This window comes from Oncorhynchus nerka, linkage group LG3, assembly GCF_034236695.1.
Source record: "Oncorhynchus nerka isolate Pitt River linkage group LG3, Oner_Uvic_2.0, whole genome shotgun sequence".
Lineage (NCBI taxonomy): Eukaryota > Metazoa > Chordata > Actinopteri > Salmoniformes > Salmonidae > Oncorhynchus > Oncorhynchus nerka.
In genome coordinates, this window is record NC_088398.1 from 47023008 (window position 1) to 47035243 (window position 12236).

Here is a 12236-nt window from a genome sequence, read left to right on the forward strand (position 1 = left end):
TTCAAATTAGGTTTTTATTGCTTTCATTTCCAAAGCGCTCTCTGGTGTCTGGGAAAACACAGCATTCCCTCAATAAGGAAAACCAAAGTTTTCCCTCTCTGTCATATGCATATATCCATTTCATTTAGACTTGTAAAGGTCTCTTTACATATGGGAGGCAGCCTAGTCCAACAAGGGCAATGGTGCTTGGAACTGAAAGTTTAGATTTTGTTTCACACATATTCTTTAAAGCTTTCCATTACAGTTTCCTCCATAATACACAGATTATGAACATCTCACATTTCTCACACAATTGAGGGTGGAATATAATAGTCTTCAGAACACCCTCTGATGTATCCTTACAACAAAGCATAACAGGAATATTCACTTCACTTGAATAATGGCGTTAGTGGTGATGGTAACTACCCTGATAGCTTTATAAGTAGTTCTAGAGTTAAGTCGATGATACAACAAAATATTCTGATATCTTACTTATCACAAGGTCTCTCACTGTCCAGAGACATCTTATTAAAAGAAAAATGTAATTTAAAGTGACTTTTTTTTCTTTTTTCTTACAACACATTTCAAGTCTCCTCACCACCAATGTAGTAAAATTGCATTAAAAGTGTAGGAAAATGGTTAAACTGTTTGGCACTTTTTTATTATTATTTTTTAAATTATTATTTTCCCCCATAAAGTAAACAAGGAGACAAAAATCTTGAGGATGCAGTGATATTCTAACCATCTATGAAAAAAAAGTTTAAAAATGCAGAATCTCTGTATCAACATGTTCCCACCATAAAAACAATCCAATGACAGAATGTGAAACCAGAAGTACAGTAAGTGATTCAGCCCGTTAGAAAACAGTATAAAATGGCATCCTACAAAAAGAGGTTCAGAGCTGAGTAAAAATGCTGAAAATGCAGTCTCTGATGCAGTCTAAACCAGCGGACATGTCACCATTAAAGCATTAAAAAGCACCAAGATTGTGCATGGACACTGCTCAATGTACATATGTCCCAGATATGTGTAGAAAAGGAAATCAAGAGTGTCCAGAGAAGTGAAGTGAATGTGGCGCCAGAGGGGCTCTGCTTCAGCTTGCTGCTTGGGGAGTCGTAGTGTGATGAGAGGCTAGATGTGGCCAGACCCTATGGGAGATTGTGGTAGGGAGAAGAGGCATGGAGACAGGGAGAGAGCCCTTGCTCTTTGGATCAGTACGGATGGGGCTCTTTCCGGCTCAGAATGCAGGTGCTGCTGGCAGAGACGGTGGCACTGCGAATGACCTCCATCCACCTGTATGGAGAGAAAAAGACAGGGGGTTTCACACTGCCCAGTAACATCTGTAAACAAACATACTATATACTGTACACAATACAGGATAGACAGAAGTGTACTGTACCTCTCAAAAGTGTATTCGCTCTCAGATCTGAAGTAGTAGACGTGGGATTTGAAATGCAGTTTGAAGACATAGTCCTTGTGGATGTTTTCAGACTCAGTGGGGATGGTGACCGAGTAGCCCAACAGGGGGAGACTGGCCAGAGGATAATCATCCTGGAGAGAGGGGAAAGGACCAAACAGTTAAGCATTCTGAATGTTATGAAGCTACTTACATCCAGTAACAAACAGTTAAAGCGATCGGAATTTCAAGGAGCTACTCACTTTCACTCAGTGGTGTAAAGTACTTAAGTAAAAAATACTTTGAAGTACTACTTAAGTAGTTTTTTGGGGGTATCTGTACTTTACATGACCATTTTTATTTTTGACAATTTTTACTTCACTACATTCCTAAAGAAAATTATGTACTTTTTATCCATACATGTTCCCTGACACCCAAAAGTACCTGGTACATTTTGAATGCTAAGCAGGACAGGAAAATGGTCTAATTCACACATCAAGAGAACATCCCTGGTCATCCCTACTGCCTCTGATCTGGAGGACTCACTAAACACACATGCTTTGTTTGTAAATGATGTCTGAGTGTTGGAGTGTGCCCGTGGCTATCCGTAAATGACAAAAACTAGAAAATTGTGCCGTCTGGTTTGCTTAATATAAGCAATTGTAAATGATTTATACTTGTACTTTTGATACTTAAGTATATCTGTTACAATTACATTTACTTCTGATACTTAAGTATATTTAAAACCAAATACTTTTAGACTTTTACTCAAGTAAGACTTTTACTCTTTTACTTTATTTTACTCAATTTATACTGTGTCTTTACTTTTACCACCACTGCTTTTCACTACAAAAACACTTGATAACACGATCATACTTTCATGGTGCATTTTAAAATGAGGGAAAATGCCCCACGGCAACAGGTCACAGAACATGTGACAAAACATGAGTAACTAACTATAGCATTACAAACAATGGTTTCTTTCAGGTGGTGATTCTAATGGATTCAGGGGAGCTGTGCTGAAAGTGAGAGCAGATCAACTGGCATGGGGATGTGCGTAACTCCCTTACATGGCACATGGATTTGAAATTCCACAGAGAAATGGGATATTCTTAAATTAATGGGATATTGTTAGATTGTAAACAATACTGCCATGTTGATGATCATGGATCATGAGCAGGAGGAGGCTAGGGGGTCATCCCCAGCACACATTGTTGTGCTTCTGGCCTTCACAGACATACATGGATCATAAGGAGGGGGAGACAGGCCCCAGAACACATTGCTGTAGTTCTGGTACCTAATGTATCAAGCGTCTCAGAGTGCTAACTTATAATTAGTAAGATTACATGGACATGGGGGACCTGGTCGTAGAGCAGAAATCCTACTCAGACGTTTTGTGAACACGGGCCATGGTCTACACAGACAGACAAACACGAGGAGTAGGTGCTAGCCCTCACCTGGTGGGTCTTGTAGAAGAACAGGCTGAAGTTGGTGAAGACCACCCAGAGTTTCTGCCAGCCGTTGCTGTTCTTGAACTTCCTCAGCAGGTTTCCTGACAGCTGATTCTACAGTAGAAAAACGATTTACAAATCAGTGAACTTTGTTCATGTACTACATAGAAAAATGACATGACAAAAATAAAAACATGTAGAGGGAATTTCAACAAACACTTACAGCACCTTCAGTAACTATTCACACCCCATCACCTGTTCCACATGTTTTTGTGTTACAGCCTGAATTTAAAATGGATTAAAATCAACTTTTTTTTAAACACTAGCCTACACACAATACCCCATAATGTCAAAGTGGAATTATGTTTTTAGAAATGTATTCAATATGAATAGCTGAAATGTCTTGAGTAAAGTACTCAAGCCTAAATATGTTCAATAAATAAGTTCAGGAGTAAAAATGTGCTCAACACATAATAAGTTGCATGGACTTACTCTGGGTGCAATAATAGAGTTTATCATGATTTTTGAATGACTACCTCATCTCTGTACCCCACACATAAAAGTACGCAAGGTCCCTCAGTCGAGCAGCGAATTTCAAACACAGATTCAACCGCAAAAAACGGAGGTTTTTCAATACCTTGCTAAGGGTACCTATTGGTAATGCAAATTATAATGCAGACATTGAATATCCCTTTGAGAATGGTGAAGGTATTAATTACACTGGATGGTGTATCAATACACCCAGTCACTACAAAGATACAGCTGTTCTTCCTAACTCAGTTGCTGGAGAGGAAGGAAACCTCTTATGGATTTCACCATGAGGCCAATGGTGACTTTAAAACAGTTACAGAGTTTAATGGCTGTGATAGGAGAAAACTGAGGATGGATCAACAACATTGTAGTTAATCCACAATACTAACCTAATTGACAGAGTGAAAAGAAGGAAGCCTGTACAGAATACAAATATTCCAATACATGCATCCTGTTTGCAACAAGGCAAACTGCAAGACATGTGGCAAAGAAATTAACTTTTTGTCCTGAATACAAAGCTTGGGGCAAATCAACACAACACATCACTCAGTACCACTCTTCATATTTCCAAGCATGGTGGTGGCTACATCATGTTATGGGTATGCTTGTCATTGGCATGGACTAGGGAGTTTTATAGGATAAAAAGAAAAGGAATAGAGCTAAACACAGGCAAAATCCTAGAGAAAAACGTGGTTCAGTTTGCTTTCCAACAGACACTGGGAGACAAATTCACCTTTCAGCAGGATAATAACCTAAAACACAAGGCCAAATATACACTGGAGTTGCTTACCAAGATGATGTTGAATATTCCTGAGTAGCCTAGTTGCAGTTTTGACTTAAAATCAGCTTGAAAATCTATGGTAAGACTTGAAAATGTCTGTTTAGCAATGATCAACAACCAACAGATCTTGATGAATTGTTAAAATAATAAATGTGCAAATATTATACAATCCAGGTGTGCAAAGCACTTCTCGACTTACCCAGAAAGACTCACAGCTTTAAATCGCTGCCAAAGGTGATTCTAACATGTATTGACTCAGGGGTGTGAATACTTATGTAAATGAGATATTTCTGTATTTAATTTTCAATAAATTTGCATTCATTTCTAAAAACATGTTTTGACTTTGTCATTATGGGTTATTGTGTGTAGATGTGTGAGAAGAAAGAACAAAACAACAGAATGTTGAATAAGACAAGAGGAACGAATATTGTCTGAAGGCACTGTATGTTAGTGCGTAAGGAATAGTGTGTGCTGCACTGTCAGCTCTGAAAATAAACCCACTGTAATTAAGCCTGAGGCCTCTGTTCACTTCAGTGGTTTCAAGGAGGTAAGTACAGCTATAAACAGACAGTGTCAATCCTGGGGTCCATCCAGCAACAGTTTAAAGTCACTGAACTAACAGTGACCTCTATGGTCACTGTAAACAACTGCCATCTAGTGGCAATATAAAGCATTTACTGTAAACTGAGCCATCATTTTAGGCTTCCACCAACTTATTTTAGTTGTAGGTCTTTACAGGTGAAAAGTGTTACACAAAAGCGTTCTACTTTTCACCAACGACCTCAAAGAAGACACAAGGTGCTAGTATATGACAGTAATGCTACAATGCGATGGGGAGGCCTCTCCTCTCTCCCTGGCTCCTTTACCTCTAGACTCCTGCAGGAATCACTAAAGGAGAGGCTGTGAACTCGATACCAGCAGATAAGAGACAGAGGCACTGGTCCCTGGCCACTGCCGGGCCCCGAGAGGGAGGCCTCTGAGTCACTGACTGGACTAGGGTCCTCTACCACGGAGGACAGGCAGACGGACACACAGAAGAGACAGACAGAAAAGAGAGGGGGGGAGGGAGGAGAGGACAGAGACACAAAGACTGAGTAGGTGTAAACACGCATGCACTGCAAGGGCTAAACACGGAGGGGGGGGGACTAACGGTGAGTCCAGGTACGGCTCTGAAGGAGAGAAAAAAGGAGCGCAAAACCACACGGGACATCCACAGTAGAGATTAGATAAGAAAACCACACTGGAACAGTTAGCCACAGAGGGCAAGATGAGAACAGTGTCCTGTCAGTGCACCCACCTCATGCTAAAGTCTGGTCTTGCTCTGGGCTCAGTATACAACATAACAGAGAAAATAAACGGCTTGAAAGATACCGTCTCAGCTGCACTGAGATGTGCTGTTCCAAGACCGAAAAACGTCGATGACATCCTGCCGAGTGTCCTATGTAGCAGTTCACAGACGAGACAGTGCCAACAGCTTGGGGACAAAGCACTGAGGTAATCTAATGTCTAAATAAATAGCACAGGACAGAGAAAGAGGGTGGCACAGGAGGACATTGTTCCCAGGGGAGAGAAGCACATTCAATAAGGAGAGGAAACAGATACACACTCAGATACATAGTGAGTGAGAGAGAGATGGGGGAGGGGAGGGCAGAGCAGGACAGGTTAGGACTGGTTGTGGTACCTCCACAGCTATGCTAAAGTCCACCATGGACACGCTGGTGTTCCTGTGCCAGCACACGTGCACCGTGGTGTTACCACGGTGAGGGGCCTGCCTCTCCAGGGAGGTGCGTGACGCCATCAGGTCGTCCTCAGACTCCGCCTCCGCACAGGAGTCCTCTGTTGTGGATTCTGGGAAATTCAGGAAGCGGTTAATTCCACATACACACGGCGACAACGTGGGAAGACGGATCCTACTGTAAAACCTGATGAGATAAATAGTAGCACAATACTTCATAGTGGCTAGGTTTGTAAATACATGCAGACAGGCTGTAGGAAATTAGAAAAATAATTTAAATCAAGACTTTATAAACCATACATTTTGAAGCATTGTATTTGAGCTATTCAAGCTCATTTTGGATGTATAGGTTGGCCCATTCTGCCTCTGAAGTTTCTAGAAGAGTAGCAACTGTCCGTGCAATGAGGGAACAGTATGGGGAGAACTCAGCGATAACTCATTAACGCGCAGGGTCGGATGATTCTCCAGACACTACTAGTTGTCCCCTACGGCAGGCCCAGTGCCCATGCTCTAGAGTCTGTGTACTGCAGTATCAACTTACTGTTATCAGTCAGACTTCTGGCCAGCAGGTCAGCCGTGTGGCCGTTGCTGGTCTCTGCCAAGTCAATGGCCATCTTAATGTCCTCCATCCACTTCTCCATCTCTGACAGGGAACTGGATGGGGGGGGGGGAGAATGAGAGAGAAAGATGGAGAGAAATGGACAGAAAAGGTAATGCATTTTCTTCCACCAGTGCTGGGCTTCACCTAATAAATATTTCATGTGGTTATTTCTATGACCAAGGGTGCTGTATAAATAATGAACGTGCCTTTGTGATTATACAAATGCCTTATTGTCAACTGCTGAGTTTACCGGTCGCCTGCTGATTCACCAACCACTGTATTCTGAATACCGACCACTTTAGTCATACCACAGCAAACATGAAAACACACATCCCTGTACACATACTGTTGTCTGGCATCTGTCGAACGACTACCCAATAGTCCAGCTCGTTCGGCGTTCGGACCACAGACTCACCTAGCTGCTACCACCACTGACTGACGCTGCCCAACCAGGGTGAAGGCGTGAGGCACACCCCACTCGTCCTCGCTCTCCCGGATCTGGGGACACACAGACACAGTCAGTCAACACATGGGGCATGAGAGGAACAAATCTGCTTGTGGGAGAGGGACTGCGTGTGTGTGAGAGAGAAAAAGGGGGACAGGGAGAGAGCGACAGAGGGGGAATTAAAGAGAGACACAGATGGTAGGGGAGTTACTGTGGCACAGCACGCTAGTTTATTTACAGCAAGTAATTACAAACTTGCGACAGCTACTGTACTCTACTGTGCTGCACTCCGCGCCAGGGCACAAGAGGGGGGTTAAGAAAAGGTGAAAGAAGAGAGTCAACTTACTGTCATGTCATGGAGAGGGAGCTGCCCATGCACTTTGAACTGGTTCGTCGCCGTCATCCCTCGACTCGTATACAAGAGGACGTCATTGAACTGTCAGCGGAGAGACAAGAGAAAAGTGAAGGCAATCATTAACGGGTTATTAATAGCCACACCAACCTCACTTATTGACTTCACACAAAAAGAACACTGAACGATTGTCTGTGGCTTGGTGAATACATTGGCTGTGTTGGGCATACGCCTGTTGCAGCGGCACTAGATAACATTCAAGCTGTTCTAACACGAATCATGATTCAGATGAGTCGTGGTCTCAATTAGATGCCCTAAAATAACGAATAGGGACACTGGCTCACAAACAGTAAACAGCTGCATAGAAAGATAAGGAAGCCGTCGTCTTTGAGGCATTTTGTACAAAGTCATTCATACCGAGGAGGTTAAACACTACTTTCCACAGCCGTCTATCTTGTGAGATCACTCGACTGAATAATCTGTTTAATAACTCATTCAGGATGACATCTCAGATGCATTGCAGACATTACCAGGAAAAACATTCGTTGCTGGAGGCCTTTTCCAGACAGCTTGCTGAGGCAGCCTAGCCGGATGAACTCCTGAAAAACACCAATCACAACAAATTCCATCACAACATCTCAGGGAAAGATAAAAACTGATAAAAACAAATGAGTTTTTCAAACTGGCTACTCTCACATACAAAATGTTGATATGGGATTCCGTCCAAAATGGCACCCTATTCCTTACATAGTGCACTACTTTTGCACTATATAGGGAATAGGGTGCCTTCAGGGACGCATCCAGATCCCTACTTGAACTCACCCGCCCTGGAGTGACTAGACTGTCGATGCCAATCAAATCCTTCTTAAGCTCCAGAAGCTTCTGGAAGTTCTCCATCTTGATCATGCTGCCGTGGAGCTGGGCCACCACCTCTGACACGTCCGCCAGCGCGGCTACGGGAGAGGACATAGCAACGCTCAGTCTGTGATGTCATAGACCTCAACAGCACCAGGGGGGCTCCCTAAGCTAGCCCGGCCTCAGAGAGCCCCTGACGGCTACAGAACAGTAACAGTTACCTCTGCAGTCCCTGAAATCCACGTGTGTGGGGGGGTAGTGTTTGCACAGACGCTCCAGGATCTGCTTGTAATGCAAGAGGCGGTGCAGGGGCCTGAGGATGAACACGTTGAGAGGGATGTAGCACACCTTCTGCAGCTCAAAGTCCCGGACCAGCACCTCTAGCCGCCGGGAGCCCCGGCATGCCTTCTCCAGCTCCACCAGGGCCTCCGAGTGCTTCTGGAGGTGGGCAGTCAGCGGCTACAATAGAGTAGGGTTGAGTAGAATAGATCTTTATTGGCCATTTGCGCACACACACACACAACAGGTTACAGGGAGCACAGGGTCAGCCGCAAAACAACGCCCCTGGAGCTGTACGACAGTTTGTACAAGTCAGCATACATTGGTCATGGTGCAGATACAAAGTGAATTTGATATAAAGTGCAAGAAAAAGCAGCCAATACCTTCAGGCCCTGTAGATTCTTCAGCATGACATCACCGATGCGCTGGTAATCTCCTTTAATGTGGGCATTGGAGCGCCCTTCCCTATAAAAAAATAAAACACTAGCAACTTCTTCTCTCTGGAACAGTTTCATGCTAGGGTTTGTGCTGAGAGATTTCTGCTGTGGACAGCAGAGGAATGTGAAGCACTTAAAAGACTCTTAAAGCCATATTTCATATTCATGTGAGCTCCAACACTCATGCAAGGACATTTAAATGGCGTTTGACTGCACCGCTGAAAACCGCAAGCAGGTGTCTACCTTGAGCATGAATTGCAGTTGACAGCTAGATATAGCACCATGCAGACTGACCTTTCTCCACGCTCGTTCATTCAAAATACGAACCAATACGTTCTGGAGTGGGTAGTACAAGCCCAAAGAGGACATTTTGAATGTTATGCCTTTGAGATACAACCCCTCTTTCACTAACAAAACCCTCTACCAGATCTAAATCAAAGGTCAACAGTCAGGAGAGGGCTAAAATAACATTTGAATATGTAAAACAAGATAGCCAGCTACATGCATCTGTGCTCTGTATTCGGTCTGCTGATTTGCCTTCGGGGCTTTAGCCATGTTTTGAGAGAAAACACAGTCAGATCTTGCGTGGAGGTCCCTTTCGCTCTCGTTTGGTCTTGTAGTACGTCTGGACATGTGATGCTGATCAAAATCAAAATCAAATCAAATTTATTTATATAGCCCTTCGTACATCAGCTGATATCTCAAAGTGCTGTACAGAAACCCAGCCTAAAACCCCAAACAGCAAGCACTGCAGGTGTAAAAGCACGGTGGCTAGGAAAAACTCCCTAGAAAGGCCAAAACCTAGGAAGAAACCTAGAGAGGAACCAGGCTATGTGGGGTGGCCAGTCCTCTTCTGGCTGTGCCGGGTAGAGATTATAACAGAACATGGCCAAGATGTTCAAATGTTCATAAATGACCAGCATGGTCGAATAATAATAAGGCAGAACAGTTGAAACTGGAGCAGCAGCACAGTCAGGTGGACTGGGGACAGCAAGGAGTCATCATGTCAGGTAGTCCTGGGGCACGGTCCTAGGGCTCAGGTCAGTTGAAACTGGATCACTACAGTATGAAGTCTGCAGCAGTGACCGTCTGCCAGCCAGGCCCTCTCTGTGCCACCATGGGGGAGCTCTGATGTAAGGACCACATCATTAAGAGGAGCAGACAGTGGAAAAACCCACAGGCTAGAAGTAGTGGCTTGATGCAGCGCGACCGTTGCTATAGCAACCCCAGCTCCCCAGGTCATCCACGGGAGGAGGTGCGTCTCTGCGATGAGGCCTCCCAGACTGAATGTCAATACCGCTCATTAGACAAAGACCAGGCCCCGGGATCAATGAGCCCAGTTCACAATGACAAACCCCAACTGTGTTCTTACTCTAAGGGGACCTTACACAAAACGAGGCTAAGTGCACTGGCATTTTAAGAAAAAAATGACCTGAACTATAAAAGAGATGTATCATTGTGATGGATTATAGTCACCCAGTGAGGTACAAGGCCTTTCATGCCATCTCACCATAGAGCCAGTCTCTGCTCCACCTCTCTGAGGAAGCCGGAGTGGAACTTGTACAGAGGGTCAAAGTTGGAGAAGATGGTGCTCTTCAGGGAGTCCGGTGCAGCTTCATCTTTACCCACCAAGTTCTGAAAAGACTGGGATGACACACACACAGAGAGAGAGTTCTGCATTAGAGTACACTCTTTATTGTGCAAATCGTGACATTCTCAATTGCCAGTAGCCAAAAGAGGACTTGCAATCTAATGAGGTGAAATGCAGTGTTTCTGGTGAATTAGGAGCCCATCTGCTTGGATTGTATTAGAATCTGCCTGATGGGCTGCTGCCAAAAGACCTCTGAGCTGTTGTTTAGCAACAATCACATTGGCCTCATGACTTCCACCAAATCCTTTAACGACCTGTAGATGAATGGAGGAATCGACTTAGAGATGAATGGAGGAAATGGAGGAATCAATAGCCCATCATTCCTGACAAGACCCAGGGGGAGTCTTTCATTAAAGGCTACCTGATCAGATTAAAAGGGAAGCTATAGCCTGATGTGGTTTGGAGTGGTGGAGTTGGAGGCGGTGGGGGGGTGGTTTAGCTGGTTTGTGGTTTGGAGTGGTAGAGTTGGAGGTGGTGGGGGGTGGTTTAGCTGGTTTGTGGTTTGGAGTGGTGGAGTTGGAGGTCGTAGGGGGTGGTTTAGCTGGTTTGTGGTTTGGAGTGGTGGAGTTGGAGGTGGTGGGGGGTGGTTTAGCTGGTTTGTGGTTTGGAGTGATGGAGTTGGAGGTGGTGGGGGTGGTTTAGCTGGTTTGTGGTTTGGAGTGGTGGAGTTGGGAGGTGGTGCTTTAGCTGGTTTGTGGTTTGGAGTGGTGGAGTTGGGAGGTGGTGGGGGGGGTTAGCTGGTTTGTGAGTTGGAGGCGGTGGGGGGTGGTTTAGCTGGCTTGTGGTTTGGAGTGGTGGAGTTGGAGGTGGTGGGGGGTGGTTTAGCTGGTTTGTGAGTTGGAGGCGGTGGGGGGGTGGTTTAGCTGGCTTGTGGTTTGGAGTGGTGGAGTTGGAGGTGGTGGTTTAGCTGGTTTGTGGTTTGGAGTGGTGGAGTTGGAGGTGGTGGTGGGGGTGGGGGGGTTAGCTGGTTTGCATCCCATATGACACCTTATTCCCAATATAGTGCACTATATATACACCCATAGTGTTCTGGTCAAAAGTAATGCAAAAATATTCACACCCCTTGACTTTATCCACATTTTGTTTTGTTACAAAGTGGGATTAAAATGGATTTAATTGACAACGATCTAGACAAAATACTCTGTAATGTCAAAGTAGAAGAATTTATATATATTTTTAAATGAATGGATGTTAAAAAAACGAATATATCGTAATTAGATAAGTCTTCAACCCCCTGAGTCAATCAATACATGTTAGAATCACCTTTGGCAGTGATTACAGCTGTGAGTCTTTCTGGGTAAGGCTCTAAAAGCTTTGACCACCTGAATTGTACAATAACTGCCCTTATTCTTTAAAGACATTATTCAAACTCTGTCAAGTTGGTTGTTAACTTTGCCAGACAGCCATTTCCAAGTCTTATAGATTTTCAAGCCGATTTAAGTGAAAACTATAACTAGGCCACTAAGGAACATTCAATGTCATCTTGGTAAGCAACTCCAGTTGCTTCAGTAAGTATTTACACCCCTTGACTTCGACATTTTATTGTGTTACAGCCTGAATTTAAAATATATTCATATATCATAATGTCAAAGTGGAATGATGTTTTTTGAATTTTTTACAAATGATTTAAAAATGAAAAGCTGAAATGTCTTAAATTAACCCGTTTGTTATGGCAAGCCTACATAAGTTCAAAAATTTGCTTAACAAGTCATATAATAAATTGGATGATCTTCGAATGACTAC

The 12236-nt window shown here is 43.9% G+C and overlaps 1 protein-coding gene across 3 annotated transcripts in view; it reads right to left on the reverse strand.

Moving 5' to 3' along the window:
* The window catches only part of LOC115109535 (FERM, RhoGEF (ARHGEF) and pleckstrin domain protein 1 (chondrocyte-derived)), a 75388-nt gene continuing 63152 nt past the window's right edge, over positions 1-12236 (reverse strand). For all 3 annotated transcript variants that reach the window (XM_065012859.1, XM_065012856.1, XM_029634559.2), the window contains exons 16-27: positions 10353-10486; positions 8789-8870; positions 8348-8585; positions 8094-8224; positions 7802-7870; positions 7266-7355; positions 6890-6972; positions 6415-6527; positions 5820-5986; positions 2833-2940; positions 1379-1530; positions 1-1272 (exon numbers count right to left, since the gene is read on the reverse strand). In XM_065012859.1, coding sequence (XP_064868931.1) covers positions 1191-1272; positions 1379-1530; positions 2833-2940; positions 5820-5986; positions 6415-6527; positions 6890-6972; positions 7266-7355; positions 7802-7870; positions 8094-8224; positions 8348-8585; positions 8789-8870; positions 10353-10486 — 1449 coding nt within the window. In that variant the 3' untranslated portion in view covers positions 1-1190. The remainder of the gene's footprint in view (positions 1273-1378; positions 1531-2832; positions 2941-5819; positions 5987-6414; positions 6528-6889; positions 6973-7265; positions 7356-7801; positions 7871-8093; positions 8225-8347; positions 8586-8788; positions 8871-10352; positions 10487-12236) is intronic.